The following is a 25,763-nucleotide window of genomic DNA, read 5'->3' on the forward strand; positions in this document are numbered from 1 at the left end:
ATAGACCTCTGACTTCTATTCCTGGTTCTATTACTATTATTTTTTCCTTGTGGCCCTGAGCATTATGAACCTACCAATGTACCTAGTCAGTTTTTAGTCTAAAGTGTTTGTAAATGAATTATGCTGTTTGTAACTACATTCCTATCATGATACTCTTGCTAGAAAAAAAATCAGTGTCAAGTTACTTTGCTTATGCCTAACAGGCAGGAAGGACACATGGATTTGGATGTCATGGAGCCATTCCAGCCACAATGGGCTGATCTTGTGGTTGACTCCAGTGACAAGGCCAGAGCTCTGTTTTATCAGCTACTCCATCTGGAGGTCCTGAAGGCTGCCTCACTTGTAGAAGAAGGCTTTTAAAATGTAGACCAGCAGGCCCTATCCTCGACCTCCTGAGTCACAGTCTGTAAGAGAGAGGATCTCAAGATGGAGACAGGAGACTACTTTAGTTCTTTCTGACTTGGACAGCCGAGCATCAGCCACTGGGACCCGCAAGACAGAATTACCCGACCTCAGCGCTGACACTCGCTGGTGACAGTCCCCTTGTGTGCCCCACTTTTCTGGTCTTTCTAACCCTCCTCCAAAGGTGGCTTGTCTTCCAAGGACGATATCCCCTTACACCAACTCTGAAAGAGACAGGCTGTAAATTGATGGGGGGGGGTTGCCAGACACAGGCACATTATTTATTGGATGATAGCAGATTCACAGGAAGTTGCAAAAACAGTACAGAGAAGTCGAGCGTACCCTTCATCCAGTTCCCTCAGGGCTTGCTTCCTCTGTAACTATGGCACAGAATCAAAACACCACTAACACAGCTGCAAGGGCGGGATGCCATTTCATCGTGTGACACTCTGTGTCACAGGTAATGAAGATCCACCGCCCAAAGATCACCCTCACTTACCCTTTACTACCATCCTGTCTTATTGCTGTGTCATACATACACCAACACAAAGCTCAGTGTAGATGAGAAATAAAACTGTCCATCCACATTGTGGACTGACTCAGAGATGGCAGTGTTAAGAACCTGTGCTCTAGAGCCAGACCGACAGGGCTGGAAAGCAGGCCCTGCCCTTTCCTACCTGAACCAACTTAGGCAAGAACCTCTCTGGACCTTTGTTTTCTAATGTAAAAAGCAGGTGTTGTTATCCTCAAGGTTGTTGTCCAAGTTCAGCAAGTAATAATTTGTATAAAGAACCTAAAAAGAGGCTTGGTATGCTGTACCTGCCCTGGTAGATGGATGCTCTATTTGATATTCAATAAACCACTCATGTATAACCTGCAGGATATGGCCTCTGAGTGTGTACCCTATAAATGTTCTCCAAAACTCATCAACAGCCACATCAGATTGAGCTCCTTCGTCTGAGAACCCAAGCTGCTCTTTATTATTTTGAAATCCTAAAATGGAACCTCACTCTGTCACCCAGGCTGGCCTTGAACTCAAAACCATGCTTCCTCAGTCTCCCAAGTACTAGGATTATAGGTATGCACTACCATATCTGAATAACTAAGCTCTGGCTTTTCTGCGAAGCCCCCAGACCCCCTCTTTGGACCTGAGCCAGTCCTCAGGTGTCACTGGTGTTATCCCAAAAGGGAACAGGGCTTGCCACCAAGACTTACCAATCTTTGAGACAACCACATTGAAGCGCCTGTGATTTCCAACTCATGACCAGCATGGGTGATGCGGAACAAAGGTCAGGCTCTGCTGGTGGCAAACTGTCAATGGCCTTACACATTTCATCTGATATTGGGAAAGGACTGGGGATTCACTGGGTACAAGAAGCTGACCCAGCTCAGGCATAGTGGTCCAGGTGGATGCAGCACATCAGCCACATGCAGCCAGGGGTGCAGTTTCCAAGTCCAGTCTCAGAGATGGCAAGTTCCTGATCACGTTGTCCACTTCTGCTCTACCCCTGGGCTACAGAAACTTTCATTTCAAATCTATATGTGCAGAGGTTCTCAGACCTCCATTTCAAAGCATATACATTGATCCTTCCATTCATTCTGGAGGATCAGAAGTTCAAGGCTATCCGTTACTACATAGTAGTTTGAGACTATCCTAGACTACCTGAGACCTTGTCTCAAAATGCTAAAATGTAAAAATATAGAAAATAATAGAAATGGCATTTGTCCCGACTATAAACAGTTACTGATTACGAGTGCTTGGTAATGAATGAAGGAATGGTCCATCAACATCAAGATTCCAGATTCTTGACTTTTTGCACTTTATGAGTAGTTTAAGTTAAACGCGTTCGTTCTAAACTCGCCTTTCCTACAACGATTTAACCTTTTGCTGATCTCACTTCTACTGATAATAGAAATAAAGCCACTGTCTACCTGCTGGCCCTAAGATTTCCATGATTCTCTGAGTAAACCTACAAAACCAACAGCAGCACACTGCTTTACTGGGGAATCCACTTTAGTTGATAAAGTAGGACTACATCTGTCTCTGTGCTTTGAGGGCTGAGAAGAGATCTCTAATGACACCTAGCATAGCAGATATGCAATAAAAACGCAGTAATATCTTCCCACAAAACCAGTTCCGTGACAATGCATAATCCTTTCAAGAGGCATTAAGAGCTTGTCATTCTGTGTTGCCACACAATACCGAATGAACTTCTCAGTCACCCAGGGAGCGAATTCAAAGGTCCCTCTCCCATGCTGACTGGTACGCTCCCCCTTAGAGAACAAAGTTATTCCCTACATTCCCAGAATGGAATCACTACTCTTTACACAGGCAGCTCTTAAGTCCCTGTCAGACCCATACATCGAACAAATACAGGTAATAAACTGAGCTACAAGTGATGTACAACATAGCACAAAGCTGACCATTAGGGCTCACAGCTTCTCTTACTTTAGCATGTAACAGGGTGCTGTCCTTCTGCGTTCTAGCCGGAAATAGTTCTCCAGAATAGACCAGAGAAAGCACTGTGGACACCTCTGTACACAGGGACATCATAGCTCATGGAGACCATCAGAAAGCTTTCCAGGCTGTTACCTCAACACATGGACTATCCCTAAGGAACAAGTCAAGAACAAGTCTCCCATTTCTTAAATTGAGAGATGATGCAAAGAGCTCTAACAAACCCACAGTTAAGCAGAAGAGAAATAAACCTTGAAGCCGGATGTGTGGTCCATACCTGAAACCCCAGCATGCAGGAGAATAAGTTTCAGGCTAGCCTGGGGCATGTAAGTTCAAGACCAGCCTGCACTGTGTAGGAAAAGGAAAGAAACTATAACTACAGGTACTGGTCCCAGGGGAAGCTGTCTGGGTTCTGTGACTCTTTGAATTCCCAGATTCTTGTTGTTTCTATCACAAGCTTACATTTGTCAAAACATGTCCTACTATAGGTTCCAAGGTGAGTTACTGTCCAAACTGTGGCAATTCAGGACAGCTGAGTTCTGGCCATGTTGTAGTATAGTTCAGCCTTTTCAGACTCATAATATACATGTGTACCTATCTTCTGAGGATCTTGTGAAAATCAAGTTCTGATTCAGAGTGAGCTAAGTCTCAGTACTTCACATTCTGAACAAAATTCTAAGTCTCATAAATCCCATCTGTTTATGGACCACTCTAAAAAGCAAAAGGAAGGTGGGAGGTTTTTATCAGAGTTATAGGCTAGAAACACTGGGGAACTTCTGAAAATCTGGATACTGAGGCCTTTCAAACCCATTAGGCCAGTCCCTAGGCAACATTAAATAAATAAAAAAATTTATTAATTATACATAGTGTTCCACCTGCATGCCAGAAGATGGAACCAGAAGTGGTCTCTGGGAATTGAACTCAGGACCTTTGGAAGAGCATTTTTTTAGATGCTCCAGTGTTTAGCAAAAGTGAGAGCTCAAGCACAGTGGTCCCTCCTGAATCAAAGCCCTGGCACTAGTGTCAGTGAAATGTCTACAAAGTGGAGGGGACCAAATAAAAACATCTCTGGCGTGTTATCAGTCCTAACCATACGTACTATTAAACTGAGGTTAAAAACCTGAAAGATGATTGGCTAAGAACATTTCCTGCTATTCCAGTCTCTAGCACCTATGCTGGGTGGCTCACAACCTCCTTAACTCCAATTCCAGGGCCTCTGGGGACACCACATACACAGGCACACACACCCTCACTGCAACTCATGATTTAAAAAATTCTTTAAACATCAGGAATTATCAATCTTATTAAAAGTCTTTTGCTGTTTGTTGTTTGCCAAGGGTGGACAACTGATCCAAATGTGCTCATTTACTCAGCCTGCTTTCTTTCTTTTCTTTTTTATTTTATTTATTTTTATTTATTTATTTATTTATTGAGACAGGGTTTCTCTGAAGCTTTGGAGCCTGTCCTGGAACTCGATCTGTAGACCAGGCTGGCCTTGAACTCACAGAGATCTGCCTGCCTCTGCCTCCTGAGTGCTGGGATTAAAGGTGCAAGCCACCACTGCCTGGCTTTACCTGGCCTTTTCTAAAACATCAAAATAACTGAATGCCTTCTATAGAAGCCCAGCATTACGACTGGAATAGGGAATAATCTGATAAACACCACCTGTTTTCTGAGTCCATCATCTAGTAAGACAGACAAATCACAAATAAAAGAAGGTGCAGGCTTTGCTACAGGCAGGCGCAGGGGAGCACCTATGTTCTCGGGGACAGGAAGCAGGAGTCCACTGGGATTTTTAAGGAGAGCTTTGTAGAGGGAGTGAATCTTAGCTTGAGAGGCCTGTCAGGAGAAGTGAGAAGTGCCCAGATGCCGGAAGCCTTGAGTGGTCCAGGCACGGCATCAGGATGATCCAAATGAAAAAGAAAGCACAAGCAGCTGACACTGGCAACTCAGGAGCTCTCTCCTATAGATTCTGCTACTCGTTGATGGGAGGGCAACTCAGGAGCTCTCTCCTATAGATTCTGCTACTCGTTGATGGGAGGGCAACTCAGGAGCTCTCCTATAGCCATATCTGCTACTTGTTGACAGGAAGGGGGTTGGTAGCTATGGTGGCTTTAAATGTCAACTTCATGCAATCTGGAATTACTTAGGAAGTTTCATTGAGGTACTATGTAGACAAGGCTAGCCCCTCCCATCATGAGCAGCACCATCCATTCCCAGGACTCAGGCAGTCATTCTCTGAGTCAAGTTCCTGCCTCCTAGATTTCTCAGCAATGATGGACTGTAATGTGGAATTATAAGTTGAATAAATTATTCCTAACTTAAAGTCCTTTTTGTTGGGATATTTTATCATAGCAACAGGAAATTAAACTAAGTCATCAATGGTCAGGTTGAGAAATGTTAGGTCAGTTGGGTGCTCTCTTCCAAGAAATGTAGAAGGAAACACTGGGCAACAAATGTGGTTGGGGTCAGGCCTAGAGCTGGCAAGATCGTGTGGGATTGGGTCCTGAATGTTCTAGCAAGCCACGTTGACATGCCAAGAATTCTTCCTTTTAAGTTCAAGGTTCACGTGGCCCACAGATGTTTGGCTGCCCACCTGAAATACTGCTCTTCCCGTCCAGTGACTCACATTAACACCAGTCACTGAAGAGAGTCTGTTCCTTTCTATCAAGTAGCAGAGCCAAACGCCTGGTTCTCAAAGGCCCATTGGGCACATGTACTCTTCCAGCTTGGGCGTGGAGTGTTGGTCTGTGTGAGAGGGAGTTAGGGCTACACACCGTTTTATTGCTTTTGAGAGAACAAAGACAATCTGTAATCTTAATCGAAGACCGAGGGTATCTAAGATAAAAAAAAAAAAAAAAAAATCTTAGGGATGGCTGATCTTCCAAACAGAAACGTCTAGAACAGTGCATCTCAACTAAGCCTGGTGATTTATCTTCAGGGAACACTGAAAATGTTGGGGAGGGGTGTATATGTGTTCACACAGGGGAAGGATATTGTATTTTCTGGCTTCTCCTAGATAGAAGCCAGGCTGCCATTACACAACCTACAATGGCAGGGACAGGTAGGAGTCAACTAGCATGCGATCACAATAGTCCCAAAATTGAGAAATAAGACAATAAACAGAATTCTACTTCCTTTTGAACTGGAAATAAATGTTTCTAAAATGATGAAAGTAACTTTGGAACTAAAGTCAGATCCTTGATCTAGTACTATAGATGTCATTAAAATAAACTAAGTCAGATGTTTTCTAGTCTTGAAATTGCCCCCTTATAAAGACTAAAGGAGGGAGGGGCTGGGTTAAGAGCACTGGCTGCTCCTCCAGAGGTCCTGAGTTCTATCCCCAGCAACCACATGATGATGGCTCACGGGCATCTGTAATGAGATCTGGTGCCCTCTTCTGACATGGAGGCAGAACGCTGTATACATAATAAATAAATCTTGAAGAAAAAAAAAAAATCTGAGGGCTAGAGTTAACATTCCAATGACAAGCTGTTAATCAATGGTCCGCACAGCAGTGTGTGTTCATCTTAGGGTACAAACGAGCTCATCGATTTGGGAACAGGAAGACGATATGAAACATAACGTCTGTTCTTAATATCCCAATGTTAGGAGTTGAGCAGTGTCTCGCCAGCCAGGGTCTCACGTGGCGTTTGAGCGAACAGCAGCAGCTGCTTCTCAGAAAGCTGATGAAGACGCCTCCTAACTGACGGACCGCGCTGGTTCGATTCCAGGCGGAAATAAAGGCTTCCGATCTTAGGCTCAAGTTTTAAAAGCGCGCTCTGGGAGACCCAGCATCAGATGGCGCTCACGGCTCCGGAGAGCCTGGACCGGGTCAGGTCCGGGGCGGGGCACGCGGACTTTGCACGCGGGGACGGGTGGAGCTCGCAGTCGGTCGCATCCTCGGCGGCACGCGCTCGGCAGGCGGCCCCGCCATGGCCACGCACCCCGCAGCGCCCGGGGAAGCACCGCACTCAAGATCGCATCAGGCTTCCTGCACGAGCGCAGCCGACCGTGCGGCCACACCGAGCCGCGCCGCGCGCGGGCGCGCAGGGCACGTGAGACCCGGGCCGGCAGGGCCCCGCCCCTCACGTCACGTGGGCAGCCCCATCCTCGCCATGGCGGGGGGGGGTGGGAGAGGAAGCCTCTCTGCTGCGGATGCGCGGGAAGACCCGCCGTGTCCACGTTCACGGCCGTCCCCGGGCCCGAAAGAGCGCGTGCGGCTCGCGGGCCGCCGTCCCACCGAAGCAGGATGGGGGCGGCCGCCCGCGGCCCCGGGGCGCCGCTCCACCCTCCCCCTCCCGCGGGCTCCCTGGTGGTTCCGTCCGCCCCGCTACGCCCCGCCCAGACGCCCCGCCCCGCCCACACGCCCCGCCCCGCGCACACGCCCCGCCTCCGCCCGCCCCGCGCACACGCCCCGCCCCGCCCGCCCAGACGCCCCGCCCCGCCCACACGCCCCGCCTCCGCCCGCCCCGCGCGCACGCCCCGCCCCGCTCGCCCAGACGCCCCGCCCCGCGCACACGCCCCGCCCCGCCCGCCCAGACGCCCCGCCCCGCGCACACGCCCCGCCCCGCCGGGCTGCTCACGTGACCGCCGCGCGCTCCCGCGGGGGGCGGGCTCGTCGGGGGCGGCGCCGCAGGACACGCACGGCCGGCGCGAGCCTGGTTCGCCGCAGCTTCCTCCTGCTCGCCGCGGCTGAGGACGCGATGTCGCCCGTCTCCCGCAGGCTGCTCTGGGCCGCCACCTGCCTGGCCGCGCTCTGCGTGGCGGCGGCGCAGCAGCACAGCAGCACCGCCGCTCCCAACGTGACCGAGTCCACGAACGTGACCAGCGAGCCGACCCCGACGACGCTCACGCCCACCACGCAGCCAGGTGGGCGCCCGACACACGCCACACGACCCGGTGGGACCCGCGCAACATGGCCGCCCGGCCGGGCCCGACGGGTCGGGTCTGATCGGGTCAGGTCGGGTCCGGTCGGGTCAGGTCGGGTTCGGTGGGGTCGGGTCAGGTCGGGTTCGGTGGGGTCGGGTCCGGTCGGGTCAGGTCGAGTCCGATCGGGTCCGATCGGTTTCGGTCGGGTCCGGTCGGGTCGGGTGCGCTGCGCGGCGAAGCTGCGGGCGAGCTAGGCCGCGGGGCTCATCCCGCTCGCCCGCCGCTGCCCGCACAGGCGCCATCTCCAGGCTCGGGACGGCGACGTGGCTCGGCTCCGCGGGGCCGGGGCGGAACTTCGGGACGAACTGGCGGTCCCCGCCGCCCCCTCCCGCAACTTCGCGTCCACTTAGCAGGGCGGTGTGGGCCGAGTGCGAGCGAAGGACGCACGCTTGCGGCGGGCGCTTGCAGCCTGGGACGGGAGGTGAAACCCACGATTAACCGCCCTCCCCGGGCCCTGTGATCTGAGAGTTGTCCAGAAAGGGGCGAAATGCGGTCTAGAGACTTCTCCAAAACCCGGTCGAGGAACGGTGCCTTTTGTTGAACTCCGGGGGCTTGTTACGGTTAATGCGAATTGACGTAGGCCGTGACAAGGCGAAGGAGACAGAAGATAAATTCGCAGTAATGAGGTGAAAAGGCACGAGATGTTTAAGTTGATTGTTTTACTTGATTTGGGTAAGAAGTAACTGCGCTGCTCAACCGAAGGGTTGCCGAAGTGGAGTGATTCGACATTGGCCCTTTTCTGGTGCTAGTGCCTTCTCTACTTTTAGCATTTTATGAGATGTAATATGAATAAAACTAGGCATGTAATTCCCGATTTATTGTTAGACTCAGAAATAGGCTAAAGTTCAATTTTTTTTTAATTGACCAAAGTAAATTTCAGAACAAGTCTGGGAATTTTTATCACAGTTAAGATGATAAAGCAAAATTATTTTGTCTTCTGCTCATTTGGCAATTTACCCAGAATTGTAATGTGTGGGTTTTACATTTTGTTTTTAAAAGGAGCCTGAAAATACCAAGTTAATTGCCTTTGTGTAATTGAAATACCTGCAGAGGACTTAACTTGTATTTTCTGGAAATTATGGGATAAGCTGCAGTGTGGAAAATAGCATTCCCCATGCTACACCCATCATCAGGCATACAGGGTTGTTTATAGCATGTCTTAAGAACGGGTACTTTGTGATTGCCCGCATCCACCAGATGGGTCCTTGCTTCCAGTAAATGTAACTGTTGGGATGCAGCGATTCTGCACAAAAGAGACTATTCTAGAAAAGAAATGAAGTGAGCCCTGTTCTATAAATCCATTTCTTTGTCCAGACTTAGAGTTGTAATTGGCCATCTGAGTTCTTGTTTCTGTACTGTTTGGTTTAGAGCGGTGGAAAGTTCTCAACCTTTCCTAATGCGGTGATCCTTTAATATATAAAACTCTGTGTTGTCGTGAGCCCCAACCATTAAAATTATTTTCACTGCTACTTCATAACTGTGTTTTTGCTGCTGTTAGGAATCTATCTGACATGCAGATGATCATAGGTTGGGCCCCCTCCCCCAGGGGTTGAGAGCCATGGATTTTAGGATTTTAGAGTGTTGGCCGATGCATGTCTATACATGGGTGGGCAGTGATATACACACAAACATACATACACACCCATGAATGTGGCCCCTTACCATGGTCTCTTCCAATTATGGAGAACCCTGTAGAAAGTGAGTCATTGAAGACTGACTCTGGGAAACTAACTTGATTTTAGAATGGCTCCATCAGAGTTGAATTTTCAAATCTATACTCTTTATTACTTAAAACTTATTTTCTCTGGCATTTGGAGGCAGTGCTTTCTTTGTGTGGATGTTATGACAGTGTTTCTCTTAATGTGTTTTGAGAATCCCTGGATGTCCAGGTATCTTTCAGTCTTGGCTGATAATCACTTCCTAGTACTCAGTATGCCCTCTAGCCTGTTTTCCAAAAGTTTGCTTGCAGTTTCATAGTTGATGATTGAAATTTTAATTTGTTTTTCTTTTGAGACAGGGTCTCACTATATAGTCCTGGCTGTCACAGAACTCACTGTTTAAACCAGACTGGCCTTGAACTCACAGAGATCTGCCTATCTTCCTTCTGGGTGCTGGGATTAAAGGTGTGCAACATTAAGGCAGGCTTAAAAATAACTTTTGTATTTGTGTGTGTGCATGTACGTGAACACACTTGGCAAAGCACACCAGAGGAGGCCAGAGGATAGGACTGAGGAGTCAGTCCTCCTTCCATTGAGTGGGGCCAGGGCATTGACCCCAGGTCATCAACCTTTACTCCCTGTGCCATCGTGCTGGCCCACCGTTGAAATTTCTTAATAAACCAGCTTATAAACATAATGTTTCATGGAATTATTAAAGCTAATCTACTGCTTACTGTTCAAAAAAATGTAAAACAAACTAAATGAAACATCAATTCATTGACTTCATAATTTCCCCCTAGAAACCTGTGAGAGCCGCAACAGCTGTATTTCCTGTGTTAATGCCACAGTTAACAATACTGCCTGTCTTTGGGTCGAATGCAAAGAAGGTAAGAAACTTTGGAGTCACAGCCCTTCTGCATATTCTTGAATATTTGAAAATCCTATAGAATATTTAAGATGGTATGCAGTGTTTATTTTCCAAATCAGTACTTCCGTAAGAGTACTAGTTGCTAAAGGAAAGATTTTAGATCTTCAGAAGGATTAAAGTGTGCTAGAATTAACTGGAAAAACTGTTATTTTCCTTCGGAAGTGGGGTCATTTGTCTTGGGAGGTGAACTGTAGAGGCCTTGTGGAACCTTGTTGACTGCTTTGATCTGTATAAGAAGGGAAGAGTTGAAATGTAATATTTTTATTAGGATTATAGTATTACAATGTGGATTCCTCTGTTTTCTTAAGGTAAGCTGCTTACAGCTTTCCCTATCAGTAAAACAATCTATTAAAGAACTTTCTCCTTTTTTGGTTTTTGTTGGGATTTTTTGGCATCCCTAAAGGTACAGTTTTGTTTTTTCAGTAAGAATGGAGTTACGTGTTAAGCTCCTTTATCCAGTGAGTGTTAGTTCTGTAAGTAGCACAAGAGATGCAGAATGCTCTTTAACTTTCGGGAGTTAACCATGTGGTGCACATACGTTAAACTATAAAGTAGAACTTGATACTTGATTAACTTCAGAGAGCTGTAAGGTGGATCCTCTCCCACTGTACTCATAGGACTTGTTGAGGTTTGGAGATTACATCCTGTGTTTTAAGATTTGTTGCTGAAGGCTCTCCAGTTACCACTCCAAGTCTGTCTGTTCAGGGAAACTGTTGAGAAATTGTGCACAAGTAGAGGTGAAAGTGTAGAGCATAAGTCCTGTTCCTTCTGCAGACCCTGCTCACTGCGTCTGCTGAAGGAACTTGACCACACGTCCTTACCAGTCCTCAGAGTCCTGTGAATTTCTGTTTATGTCTTCAGTGTTCAGTGCCTTTTAGATTGTCTGTAAGACTGTAGGAAGGAGTAGCAGCTTTTATTACTCTGACCTTGAGAACCTGAAACCTTCTTCCAGAGCTCTGGGGTCAGTCACAGGTGTGTGCCAGCCACATTTGGCTTGGCTTGCTTTGGTTTTGTTGTAGTGGTGTCCTAGAGCTTAGTAGCAAAGCCAGAGATGTGAGTAATCTCAGTCTCTCAATCTCTCAATCTCTCTCTCTCTCTCTCTTATAGGTAATGAGGCGTATTGTTCAAGTGTGCCCCGGAGTAATTGTACCATGCTGAACAAGACTGAGTCCTGTTCTGGTAAGCTTGCACTGCATGTGCTGGGGATGTGACCACATGGGTGGTTAAGGAAGGTCACTGTCACACTCTGACCATGCTGACATGTAGACGTCACTGGCCTGTTATTAGAAGGGTGCTAGTCTAAATCTTAGTGTCATGATCCAGCTATGAGTCTTTGGTTTCCTGCAGTAATGTTAAGCTCCTCCCTTCAAATGTTACAAGTAAATTTCTGTATTCATCTTCTGTGTTTGAGGAATTGGATTACTCTTTGGCTTTTACTTTTTCCCCTGAAAACACCCTGGTTGGCACAGCTGACCTTCCTACGCCAGCCCTTACTCTTCCTCTCCACCTTCTGTTGTTCATTCTGGCCTTGAATGTCTATCTCAGTTCAAACCCCAGATTCTCCTGTCCCTGCCTCCCAATTACTGGCATTACAGGAGTGAGCTACCTTGCCCACCTAGCTAGTGGTTGTTTTTTCTGCTGTTACTGTAAGTTAATGGGGGAAATTAAATTCCAATTTGGCATATAGATAATTGAATATTTTTATAGAAAGTAACCATTGATGACTACTGTTGACTAATTTTGATAGGGCTTACTCCATCCCACTGAACTTGATAGGTTTGATTATTATTGGGTTAATTTTATCCCCTCTAGAATGGATAATACTGGTTAAGTCATACACAAGCAAGGAATTCAGCCTTTCCTAAAAATAGTTTAAACCTTACTGTCTAATGTTCCAGACTTCACATTGATTTTTTTTCCCCCCTGCCCACAAGAAGGAAAACAAAGCCTGTATCCACATTGTAGCCATTAGTTAAAAGCTGTGTGTGGCTAGTTAACTGTGAGAACGGTAAGAAATGTCTTAGGCGGAAGTGGGTTACCACTGAAAATTGATGGCTTCCTTTCTAAGGAAGGGGGAAATAGCGTTGGGTGTGCGTAGCTGTGTCTTCCAGGGGTGATGTCTGTGTTGTAAAACTACAGGTAGTTTCCCAGATTGGGGAACTTGCTACAAGCTTTAGAAACTAATGCGTCTGTCTTTTTCAATAGTGCCTACTACCACCGCAGTGCCGACCAGCTCTACAGGTAATACAAGACGAGACGGCCTCTCTTCTTCCCTTCTGTGGGTGTCATAAATCTCAGAAAACACAGAAGCACATGGGGAATTGTAGTTCCCTTTTATTGGGCAGTATGCCAGAATGTTTTCAGAAATTAATATCCTCTAGTCTTTTATTTTTGTTTGTTTTTTGAGACAGGGTTTCTCTGTGGCTTTGGAACCTGTCCTGGAACTAGCTCCGTAGTTCAGGCTGGCCTTGAACTCAGAGACCACCTGCCTCTGTCTTCCGAGTGCTGGGACTAAAGGTGCGCCACCGACGCCCAGCTCCTCAGGTCTTTTCTTTGTGTATAACTTAAGTGTTCTTTTTATGAAATAGGGATAATGGTTAGTGTGTTTGTGTGTCTTTTCCCTCTTACTATAACCTGATGGTATATTTCACTCCTGATACATGCAATTGGACGATTAGTTGGTATAATGAGAACTTTAAGGAAGTAGTATTACAGTCTCTTCCAGGACAAGTGCTAGGTCAGATGATGGCAGGTGTGGGCAGAGAGTAGCCCCTCGTTTTGTTGCTGTCAGGAAGATGGATGAATAAAGTCAGCATTGTTATTGGGAATTTGTAGGTGGGTGTGTGTTGAGGGACATAGAGATAGGACTGACTGACTGGACACCGGGAAAGTGGGGGGGGGGCATGCAGATGAAGCTGGGTGGTTCACACTTTTGGAGGAGATGGTTAGTATCTTATACTAGGTGACAATCAGCTTAGTAAGCTTGACAAATCAAAAGCAAAACGGAGGAACTCCTCCATATGTCCTGCTTCTGAGACTTAGATGTAGGCCTAAGATGTAGGTCCTCAGAGGAGCAGACTTGTATTTTAGTAAATGTATTACTATGGCCTGTGCAGAATAACAGACCAAAGTGGACTTGTAATCAGCTGCAGTAGAAACCCTGATACCACAGGGACCTGCACATGCTGTCAAGTTTATCTTGTGGACTGTTAGTACGAAGCTTCTGTGCTGGTTAGAGTCCATTGGCCCAGGAAGATGGTGAACCCGCGGAAGATCCCGGGGAAGATGGTGAACCCGGGATGTGGGCACACAGAACAATCTCCCCCAGTCATTGTGGCCTTGGGGTCTTCACTATTGTTAGTGTCTTTTCTACTTGCTCACTTGACACTGTGTTCATGAGCCATGTCTTATTTGTCCATTTGTGGTTCTATAAAGTGGAAGGATGCTAGGCTCGCTTTAGGAAATTAACTCTTTCTGTGCTCATACATTTCTTTCCAATGCAGTTCATTGGGTAGCCTTTCCTCGATGTAAGTAGGATCATTAACAGTGGGGTGACCAAATTATGTCAAAGTGGGAGATGTTGATGATACATTAATTGGAACACAAGGGATTAAGTATTTAGTAGAGTTTGGCTGTGATGTTACACTGGATGGTGATCTCCTTGCTGCTGATTACCAGTAGTTACAATTTAGAGGTTTTGTTTAATGAAAAGGACATAAGGTCAGGAGGTATGCCACTGAAGTAGTGCCTCATTTGGAAATATTGTCAGCATGCTGTTTCCGCACATAAAATTGCTAAAACGTTTTACCTATTAACAAAAAAGGATTAACTTTTACCATTCTTTAAAAATGTGAGCCAGGCATTGGTGGCGCATGTCTTTAATCCCACCTCTCCAGAGGCAGAAGTAGGCAGGCCTGGTCTACAGAGTGAGTTTCAGGATATGCTCCAAAGCAATACAGAGAAAACCTGTCTCGAAAACCAAAAAAAAAAAAAAAAAATAATAGCAAGTCTGTAGAGGGTTTTAAACCATAACATCAAACAAAACTAGTATTGGAGGGGGCACAGTTTCTTTATGTAGCCTTGACTGACCTGGAACTTACTCTGTAGCATAGGCTGACATCAAACTCAGTTCCACCCGCCTCTCCCATCCCTCCTGAGTGCTGGGACAAAAGGCATGTGCCACCACCACCCAGCTAAAACTAATATCTTAACATTGAAAAGAAGGTAATACTTATTTATTTACTTTGTAAAGTTCATTTTGTCATATCTCTATTGTTTGGTTACACAGGATGTATATATTATGGGACTTCCTTTGGACCACCAGCTCCCAAATAATGACACAGAGACCTTATACTAATTATGAATGCTTGGTCTTAGCTTAGGCTTGTTCCAACTAGCTCTTACAACTTAAATTAAGCCATTTATATTAATGTATATTCTGTAACAGGCTTGTTGTCTCTGCTTAGTATTATGGTGCAATACATTTCCTCCATGTCTGGCTGGCAAATCCCCCTGTCTGGCCTTCTTCCCAGAGTGTCTATCTTTTCCTGGGAGCCCCACCTCTCCTCTCCTGCTTAGCTATTGGTAGTTCAGCTCTTTGTTAAACCAATCACAAGGTGCCTTTGCAGAGACATCTTCACAGTGTACAAAAAGATTGTCTCACAATAGGTATACTTAAACTACAAAAAGAAGTGGTGAGTCTTAGGATAGGCATGCCTCCTAATGTAGGCATTGTGTCTGTTCTGTAGGGTTCAGGTGTGTGTGAGTGAGTGTGTTTCTTTTATGTATGATGATTCAGGACTGGCCAATTAGTATTAGATAACCAATTAATTAGCGGGATAACTAGGGGCTTAAGGCTGGGGAAAAGAGGTGGTGTGGGCCATATGGAGTAGAGATCAAAGGACAACTTTGGAGTTCCTTTTCTCCTTCCTCCTTTACCCAGGTTCTGGAGAGTGAACCTGGTCAGCAGGTTTGCATAGCCAAGTGCTGGACTATCTTGTTACCCTTCATGTCAGTCAGATAGACGCTTTACCATAGTCCTGTGAGAATGAGAATACCGTAGCTTCCTAGGACCCTGTTAACTTTGGGTGCCAACAATGCCTTTTGGAGAGCCCTGGCCTGTATACCTTTATTTACCCTACTGACCTTTGTCTTAAAGCCCAACGGTGGTGTCTACTGTTGAAGCTCAGAACTTTATATTTTAACTTGATATTAGAACTTGGGCACTGGCAATATGACTCAGGAGATAAAGGCACTTGCCCCAGGCCTGGTGACCTGAGTTTAACATGGCAGGAGGAGAAAGCCGGTCCCTATAGGTCGACTTCCACACTTGTGCCATGTCAGCTGTGCACGCAACCACACATACACAAACACGACAGAGTTTATAGTGTTTGCTCCTTCGTTTAAGACTACACTCAGTATATACACTGTCATAGTTCTGGTAGTCAAGAGCTTTATTTTCACAGGTCATTTTATGTTTAGATGGTACGTTAGCCTCATACACAGTAGTAGGTAGACTGTCATCCAAATAGGGCCGCTCTAGCCCTGGTGCTAATGCTGATGAATGAGGTTTTATTGGAACCCAGCCATGCTTGCTCAGATCCTTGACCTCTCTGGCATTGAAAATGTAATATCCTACTCTGCCCCTTTAAAGATGAGCAAAGCATGGTGAGTATGGTGTATTTCAGTTATATACGCAATTTATCATAGGAGCAAGAATGTTCCCTTCTTAGTCTCCATGTAGTCTGTCTAGATGTGTGTGTCTTACATATATACCTAGATTTTTATCATAAAAACAACTTTATGCTGGCTAACTCTCAGAATATATGTAAGTGCTTGTATTGGGTCATTAACTAAATTTGGCTTCTGTTGTCTAAAACAAAAGTATTGTTTTAAAAACTATACATTGGAAATTGGAAATTTAAGGTTTCTAATACGTTTTGTTTTCATTCCAGATAAACCCACAACTCGGCCTTTCCCTCCTACGCCTACTCCCCCAGTTGTTACGTCAGGTAATTGGGCTTTCTGAACGTTCAGACTCTGCTGCCAAGGTCCAGGCTTGTCATAGATCCCTATGGGCTGACTCGGCCCTGACCTAGAGAGCCAGGGTGGGGGTTGGCCTCTGCTGGGGGTCCTCTTTTAGTCTTGAGGTGGCCACATTTGACCTGGCCCTTTAGATTTCATAGGAGTATTTTCTCTAAAAACCTTTCTATAAACCTTCCATGTGAAATGGGATTTGGGGCTACTAGTTCCTTAGAAGGTGAGAGCCATCATGGTTTTGGTGAAGGTAAGAGTGTTGTTTGTAGTTGGACAAAGCTGCAAAGCCAGGGTTTGTACCTGTATTCTTCTTAAACGCTGTCCTTTCTTAGACTTGCTTGGATCTGAGGGCTCGCTCTCGTCCTGTGACTGCTGAGCCTCCCTGCCTGTGCTGCTTTGCAATGTGGTCACTGTTTCTACACACACAAATAAAAGGACAGAGGACACTGGGAGTCAGTTAAAGTTGGTCAGCTTACCAGAGCCTGCCTGTCCTCAAGAATACGTTAGGGTCTCATTTGACGGTGACGTACACTTTATTTCCATGATGTCACATAGTCCTGACCTTTTTGTTCCTCTTGAGACATTTTATTCCCTTAATAATTCTAGATTTCTTCTGACTTGCTAATACTTTTTCATAATATAGAATTGACAGAATGCAAGGATTCTTCAATGAGTATTTTGTTTGTAGAAATTCTAGTTTTCAAATTTGTTTCCTTTTTGGCTTTGTAATGTTTTCTCATAATGCAAATTAACCAGCAGTGCCCTGCTTAATATGTTTCTAACTATGTGCTGTTGCCTTTGCTGACATATAGATTGTTAGTTAATTGTGTGGGTTTTTTTGTTTGTCTCCTTTTTTTCCTTATTCTTTTTTTCTTTTTGGTTTTTCGAGACAGGGTTTCTCAGTGTAGCAGTCCTGACTGTCCTGGAACTCGCTCTGTAGGCCAGGTTGGCCTTGACTCACTGAAATCCACCTGCCTCTGCCTCCCAAGTGCTGGGATTAAAGGCGTGCGCCACCTCTGCCCCAGCCTGTTAGTTACTTTTAACTTGAAAAATAGCAACTGAATTTTTATATTCCTCATCTAGCTAGTAAAACCCAAAAGTTTTAACAAATACTTATTTTAGCAGTTAACCAAAATAGATTAACAAAGTTATTACATGTTTTAGAAGTACTTAGTAAATCATAATAGTACAGTTTATATGCCAGAAAACTGTTACCTGTTTTTATATTTGAAACCTTCTAGCAATATTGCCAATATACTATCCTGGACAGAGGGGGAAAATGTTATTTTATGATTTAAATGAGGATAAATTCTGTTATAAAACTTTGATGTGGAAAGACCTCTTGATGCCTGGGTAGGTCTGGAAACTATAAATATCATGACACTGAGGATTCTTTGTTTGTTATCATAGCAGGTACAGCCAATACCACCCTGACCCCAACCTCACAACCTGAGCGGAAGTCAACCTTCGATGCAGCCAGCTTCATTGGAGGAATTGTCCTTGTCTTGGGCGTTCAGGCTGTTATTTTCTTTCTCTATAAATTCTGCAAATCAAAAGAGCGAAACTACCACACTCTGTAGACAGACCCGTTAAATGAATGCAAACTGGCAGTTAACGTGTAACTCACTGAAACCAAAATATCTTTCATGAAATCCCACATGGAAGTCACTGTTCCAGGACCTTTACATTTCCAAAGGATGCGTACAGGATACTGTGGAGCATCACCCTTGAAGAGAAGCCTGTTAAACCATTTTGCTCAACAGGAATATTTAAAATATTCTGCATGAATCCATGTGGCTGTCATCTTTTGTTTAAAATGGCTGCTGCTGTGAGATTTTTTTTTTTTTTCTTTGACATGCCAAATGTAACTTTCTGTAAGTTGTGGGAAGTGGTATCCTGTGTAGGCAACCTCTGACTGGCAATTTAAATATGGCCACTTAAAAGCCTAAGGTCTGTTCGCTTCATCCTAACTCCAGGCGTGACTTAGTGGCCGGAGTGGAGAAGAGTACCGAATGGGCACCAGTCAGGTAGACTGAGGGCTTGACTTCAAAAGTAGACTAAACGCACCCGGTACCAAACTACCCTTAGAGGCTTGTGCTTGATGAGTCGTATTTTATACATTAGAAATAAGATGCCATGCAGGGAATCACATTCCAGATTTAGAGGAAGGGAAGGATGCAAACCATTACTGTGGAACAGGTTTTGTCGATACTCATACCGTGTTAGGAAAACAGAACCGTGCCTTAAGACAGACCGAGAACGACGGCAGGACAAAGATGCGTTCACGCTTGGGGGCTCAGGCTTGGTCTGGGAATGTAACTGTTGATGGAAACAGTAGTGAACCTTCTTGTAGGTAACACACTGTTAATATGTAATTTAAACATTGGTTTCTCCAGAGCTGAGAAATAGAAGCTAAAGAACCCTTCTGAGCTGGAAGGCTTCCTGTATCAAACCATCTAACATTTTTCATAGGGCTGTTTAATAGACATAAAATTGATTTGATTATCTTTCCCTCTGTACAGAGTATCCAAATATTACTGTACCTTAAGGATTCCTCCCAGGTTTCCCTGAAAAGTAGCTTTTACATGAGGCAAGAAGGAAGGAGTTTTCGGATTGTTTTCTAGTTCTTAAAATGAGACAATCACTTTGTTTTCTAACAGATGTGGCCAGGGTGACTTAAAACCTGAGGTTTGAGAGGCGATGGCGGTAGCTCTCTGATGATGATGCCCTGGCTGATGGCTGTTCTTGCTCTCTGCTCTTTACTCCTTTTCTTCCTTCTCGGTTTCAGTTCCCACGTGCTGTAATCATGCATACTTTCGTTTCTGTAGCTTTAGGTAAAGCATACTTCTTCTCCCTTACCTCTCACACATGGACTAGTCCAAGAGGCTCTAATTGGAAAAGGCCTTCTGGCTTCCTGTGTCATTTAAGTTTTTATGTTCTTTTTTAGAGTAGCAAAGTTTAGCGCCTGGTTTCCAGTGTTTTATAGTAGGGAATGACAGATGGCTTTGGTTTGTTTCGCAAAGTGAAACACTCTGTGCTCTGAAAATGAGGTCTCTGTTTCTTTGCCGCTTGCTGGTACAGCTAAAGTTTGTTTTACTTGCATATTTGTACATACACCTAATGTTTTCAAGTGCCTTACCTGTTTAAGATCTCTGGCTTCAAAGGTTTTTTGGGAAAGATAGGTTTACCTCACAGTTTTATTTCCATTATAATATTCTAGGTACCTCACAAAATTTATTACAGTGCGTGGCTGTTAGGTTTAAGTAAGTGCTAAAGTTCTTTTGAAAATACACAGAATTTCCATTCCTTACAAGGTGGCAAAATTGGTGTAATTGTCATTGACCTCGATGTGACCTCCTTGCCCTATATAAATGTCAGCACATGTAGCAAGTTGTGTGAGAATGTAACTTTATTTGAAGCTCCTGTGGTTTTGAGCATTGCTGTAACATTGTAGGAAATTAGTGACATTTTGCAAGTCTCTCCATAAGCTCTGCTACAGAATTCACAGCTGTCCTCACTCTCCCCGTCTTTGTTTAGCAAGGTAGTATTCTGAGCCATTAATAATTTGGGTTGTTTTTTTATTTAGAAGGTATATAGAAACATTTTCAGAGTTCTCATCTGATTTGTCCTGAAGATCTGGTTCTAGCACATACTTTATTTTACCTTTCCTGTACTTGCTGCACAAGCAGGCACTGCTGCACTTAGAAATTTCTATTTGAGCTCAATAAAAACTACAAAACTAATCTCTGTGTGTACCAAGCTGATTTAAAATAAATACTTTTGTTTGAATCAGTCTCTTTATTGATCGAAATTGTCACTTTCTGATAATAAAATTTAATGCTGTTGTATTTGCCTTGTCCATTTGAAACTGGGTTGTCTACCTTTTGTGTTGTCCTGTAGGCTGGTAGGTGGAACTAAGGGTTGTGAATTAGCAGAGAGCAGAACCTTAGAAATGATAACTGGACAGAGGATGAGAGAGACACCCCAGGCTCACCTTACCGAAGAGTGAGGGCAGGACGCTCAGAGGACACCATTTATGGGGTCAGCTCCCCTTTCTCCAGGGATTGAGCCATCTTGCTTAGCCACACCCTGCCTTCACCTTCAGAGTGCATGTGAAATGAGCGGCTTCTGTTCAGGGTACCAGGCTGCATGCTGCCCTAGGATCTCCGGTTCTGTTGGGCCACGTGCAAGCATCCATACTTAATCACTTGTTACACTGAGGTTCTTCACTATGCCCCTGCAAGTCTGAATATAAAATAGATTTCAGTGAGTTGCATTAGAAATGAGGTCTTCAGTTCCATATTAGCCTTGATAATTACATAAAACTATAGCAGACATAACTTCCTAAAACATGGAGATTAAATGATGAGGATGAAATGGTTTTGTTTTTTCTCATTGCCTGTGCTTATTATAGATAGCCCTTGGGTACTAGGTTTTTAAAAATGCATTAGCACTTTTTAATGTTTTGAGTTTTTGTTAATGTAGCTGTTGATAAATCCAGCTTTTGTATATCTTGCTCGCTAATTTGTATTTTGTTTCCAAATACAAATGCAAAAGCCAATGCCTTTATTAGATGATTTGTAATAAATCGCTTACTTTGCCTTTTTTAGGAAATTTTCAGTTTTTTTTTTTTCACATACATGCCTGTTAATTTTTGGTCCATTTTCTTTTTGCTTGAAAAGGACAGCGGACACATGTCTGTTAGCATTGTTGGTTTTGTACATGTTTTCTTCTACTGGTTCTGAGCAAATTGATTGTTATGGGCTGTGTAGTTTTCCTCGTTTTTTTTTTTTTTTTTTTTTTTTTTTTTTGTGTTTGGAGATCTATTTAAGCTATTTGGCTCTGTGGTTTTCATATTTGGGAGATTTCCAACCTTTGGGGGTGGGGCCCACACCCTCTGCCTTGATGGGGATCCTAGTTTTATACAGGTTGTTAGAATTGCTTCAGGGCCCTTTGTTATACTGATTAAAGTTGCCCCTTTATCAGTTCATTAGCGTTTTCTGGTATTAATGTATGTGTAGTTTCTCTACTGAGTGGGTTGTTTTTGTGGTTGTGTGGGTTTTCTAATTAGTAATTTTTTTTTTAATGTCTGCCTAGCACTGCTAATGCTAACATTTGGGTCACTTTCCGTTGATTTTCCTACCCATGCTGTGGGTTGTGGTTTCTGGTTTTGATGCATGCTTGGTAAGTTTTCACTGGATGCCAGATGTAAGTTGGGAGATACAGGATGTTTCTATAATTGTTCTTGTGCAGCATGTTGGGTTTAACCCCAGCTCTCTGGTCCACCACCATGGGAACTTAAGACACTTTCCTTCCTGTCCTAATTTCCATCTCTGCCTCTTCAACTCTGCAAGCCCTCTGATTTCTGCCCAGGCTCCCCAGAATTAAGGACAGGAGGTTGGATCTTGTTTTGTTACTACCTAGAGTATGCAAATGCCACAGCTGTCATCTTGATGGATACATCAGAGTGGTGGTTTCTGTGAGGCAGAGGGAGCTTTTCTATAGGCCCAAGGTGCTGTCTGATGACATTCTTAGCTTTGGGGTTGGTGGAAGCTAGTGGTCTGATAAGTTTGTAGATACCTATATAAGCCACAGAATTTTCTGACATGACTGCGCTCAGAATGGCTGTTCCAGAGGATTAAAGTTGGCCCGAGGTAGGTAATTGGCCTCTGGACCTGCATTGCTCTGGTCTCCACGGTATTCAGTCACACAGACAGGGTTAGTTCTCTTTTTTCTGTGAGTAGTCTCATTTTGATGAAAGGTAAAAGTTCAAGATAGAGCCACATGTTGTTCCCTTATCTGACCACTCAGGAGGTAGAGGTAGGTCAGGATTTCAAGCCACCTTCTCTACAGTGACTTGAGTAGCTTGGACTACGTGAGATCCTGCCTCGAAAATACTATGTTTTGACTCAGCTGTTCAGGCAATAAATACATAAATGCAGGCGTATTAATTTTCTTATTGCTGTAAACAAATAACCGACAAAAGCAACTTGAAAGTTTGTTCTGGTTCACACCTTGGGATAGTGACAACAGACGGGACAGTTATCAGTAGCCCAGAGAGTAGCCTGATGATCTATCTGTGTGGCTCACACCTTGGGATGGTAGAGTAAGTATGGCAGCAGGAACTGCTACCAGTAGATCAGACAGCAGAGGAGGGAATGTGGTGACACAGATTTTTCCTCCTTTCGGGAGTGGTAGGAGGGTGGCTGGGTCGAGACAGGATCTTACTTTGTAGATGTGGCGTGAAACTCAGATCTTCTGCCTCTCAAGCACCGGGATTAAATGATGGCGTGTACCCACTGTTCCTGGCTCATGCTCCTTCTTCAAAATACTTTTAAGTACATCTCTCCTCCTTAATGTCTTTGGAACCTCCTTATGTCTCTTATGCAATGCCCAGATATTTCGTCTTAGGTAATTCTGAAATCCAGTCAGGTTGACAAAATTAACCATCACAAGCTACTTGTCAATAAAACATCATATCCCACGCCTGACCTCGTTAAAGCTCATGAGTGTTCCACGAAGTAAGATGAATTCAGTCCAACTTCAAATGTCCTATGGTCTTTAACAGTATGACCACTTCTATTTTATAGTCTGTTCTCTGACTCAAGACAGTCTTTGGTCAAAACACATCCATCTAATGTACGCGGGCACAGTAAACCCTTGCGTTCCAATAGGGAGGAATGAGGGGAGCAAGGGTAGACTTGAGCAAAGCCAGACGAACAGCATCTGGAGCTTCTGATAACATCTGGGCTCCACAGGGCGTGAGTGGCTATGCCTCTGGTTCTGGCAACTTCAGTGCACAAAGCCTCCTTTGTCCCAACTCCACCCCGTCCCTGTAGCTTTTCTTTGGTGCATGCCTTGGCATCTTGTGCAGTGAGATTTCCCCGGGAGATGTGAACAGTATTTTCACCCCAGATGGCGTTGGTTATGTCGAAGTTCAGCTCGGAGAAGCTATGAATTTGGGAGTTTTTTACAGGAGATTTGGTAATGGGTTACTAGGAGACCATAGATGACTCAAGAGGCTGCTCCACTGAACGTCACTGAATGGTTCACTCCAGCTTAGGTTCTGACTCACAAAAGCTACCATCCTAGAGCCCTGTGTGGTGTGCAGACAGTCGACAGGTTGGAGAGCCTTCTCAACAGGCTACTGCTTACAACCCTGGGTAGGGGTCAAGTGATGTGGGTGAATCCTGTAAGTTTCAGGGACTCAGGCTTGAGTTATTTCCTGTTTCCTGGGAGCGTCCCTCTTAGACAGTGGTTCTCAACCTTCCTAATGCTGTGACCCTTTAATACAGTTCCTCATGTTGTGGTGACCCCCAACCACTGAAATTATTTTTGTTGGTACGTCATAACTAATTTAGCTACTGTTATTAATTGTAAATATCTGATATTCAGAATATCTGATATGCAACCTCTGTGAAAGGATTTTTTGACTTCCAAAGGGGTCATGACACACAGGTTGAGAACCAATGCTCTATAAAACAGATCAAGCACCATGGAATGTTTTAATTTAGGAAATTACTGGGTATTTCCAATATCATGGAGTCTTGTGCTACTTGGCATTAACTGTCAACTTCACACAATCTAGAGTCAGCTGGGCGGGAGGTCTAATTGAGAATTGTCCAGGTCAGATTGGCCTGTAGGCATATCTGTGGGAGATCATCTTGTTAGCTGATGTAGGAGGGCCTGGCCCACTGTGAGATGGTCCTGGCTGTGTAAGCTATAAGCATGCACCTGTGAGCAAGCCAACAAGAAATACTCTCCCATGGTTTATATGCCAGGTTCACGCCTAGACTTTTCTTACTGTGACCTGAAGGCGGAGGTCAAACCCTCTCCTCCAAGCTGCTTTTGGTCGGTATTTCATTACAATGTCAGGAAACTAAAACGGGTCTCCGTTGCAACTTAACCTTCATCTTCATAGCTTCGCGCAAAGGCTCCTTGGTCGCCTTGCTGGTAATCTAACCTTCACAGGCATTGTCTGGCCTTAGCAGCTTCCTTGAACATGGGTGAGGGCTTTCATGTATCACATAACCTGCATTTTACTTGTCATTAAAGCCATTGTTATGTGAACAGTGCTGATAAGTTCTGCACAAATCTGAGATGTGGTCTGGCCCCTTTCTACCACAGCTGTAATGATCCCAACCTAGGTTGCTTTCCGGCAGGGAACTCCTACAACATTCTCATATGGAGTTCTCTCCTTTCAAATGAATCTGCATTTTCACAAAATTGGAGGGGGGAGGTGGTCTTGCTTTTAGAGCCCCGTTCCTATGGTCCCAATGCAGAACACAAGCTTTATCTTTTATTGTGCTAATATCTTGAGTAATTACAACCATTCTCTCTGTACCAAACTTGAATCTTTACATTGGTCACACCCTTTTCTCTGACAAACTATTTTTCCCTTTGACAGCCTGGGTGTTAAGCTAAGCAGCTATGGTGGTCTGAATGAGAATGGCCCTCTGAGCCTCATACATTTGAATGTTTGGTTACCAATAGGTTGACCGTTTAGGAATGAGTAGGAGGTGTGGCCTTGTTGGAGGAGCTGTGTCATTGGGGGTGGGCACTGAGGTTTCAATAAGCCTAAGGTCATGCCCGGGATGCTTCCCTTTCTCTGCCTGCTGCTTGTGAATCAGATGTGAGGTCTCAGCTACTGCTCCAGCACCACACCTGCTCCGCCCATGATGCTCATAAACTCACTCTCTGAAACTGCAAGCCATCCCATAACTAAATGCTTTCTTTTATGAGTTGCCTTGGTCATGGAGTGCCTTTGTAGCAATAGAACAAAAACTAAGATAATTGCTTAGCCCATTACTTTTGAATTCAGCCTCATTTAATCATCCAGGACATGGGCAGAATACAGTCTGACTCTATGCCAGAGCGGTAAAATGAATGACTTCTAGCGTAGTTCCCAAAAACAGTCCTCGTTCCCTTCAGAGGCCTCACGAGCCCAGACATTACTGTTTTCCTTTCCATTTATACGCTGGTCTCCCACCCCCCCCCGCCAGAATTCACCCCTTAAGCTGTGCTGACAGCTTTCTGGGCTTCTGTAGCCCACAGCTGCAAACTTCAACATTCCTCCCACACACACACAGTTCAAGGCTCAAGAATCACAGTCAGGTTTCTTAAAGCAACAACCCCACTTTTGGGACCAGTTTCTGTACTAGGTACATTTGTGTTGTTGCTGTAACCAGTGTTATCAGTCACTGAGGGTGAAAGCCTGGACCCCCGCAGCTCCAATAAGCTGGAGTTAGCCACGTGTCTTTAAGCGAGTTGAGCAAACAGTAGTAGAAACAGAGTTATTCATTGTGGCCACAGTGGGAAGAAGAACAGAGATGCAGTGGTACCTTCCCCC

General features: G+C 44.8%; 1 protein-coding gene across 1 annotated transcript; it reads left to right on the forward strand.

The window, feature by feature from the left end:
• The first annotated feature begins 7,463 nt into the window (after positions 1 to 7,463).
• On the forward strand, positions 7,464 to 20,157 carry Cd164 (CD164 molecule). Its single transcript, XM_051175571.1, has 6 exons — positions 7,464 to 7,732; positions 10,251 to 10,337; positions 11,486 to 11,557; positions 12,584 to 12,619; positions 16,333 to 16,389; positions 17,825 to 20,157. Exons 1-6 carry the CDS (start codon positions 7,567 to 7,569, stop codon positions 17,992 to 17,994), a joined length of 588 nt encoding a protein of 195 aa, XP_051031528.1. The 5' UTR covers positions 7,464 to 7,566; the 3' UTR covers positions 17,995 to 20,157.
• The last annotated feature ends 5,606 nt before the right edge of the window (positions 20,158 to 25,763 follow it).

Source organism: Phodopus roborovskii, unplaced genomic scaffold, assembly GCF_943737965.1.
Source record: "Phodopus roborovskii unplaced genomic scaffold, PHOROB, whole genome shotgun sequence".
Classification (NCBI taxonomy): domain Eukaryota; kingdom Metazoa; phylum Chordata; class Mammalia; order Rodentia; family Cricetidae; genus Phodopus; species Phodopus roborovskii.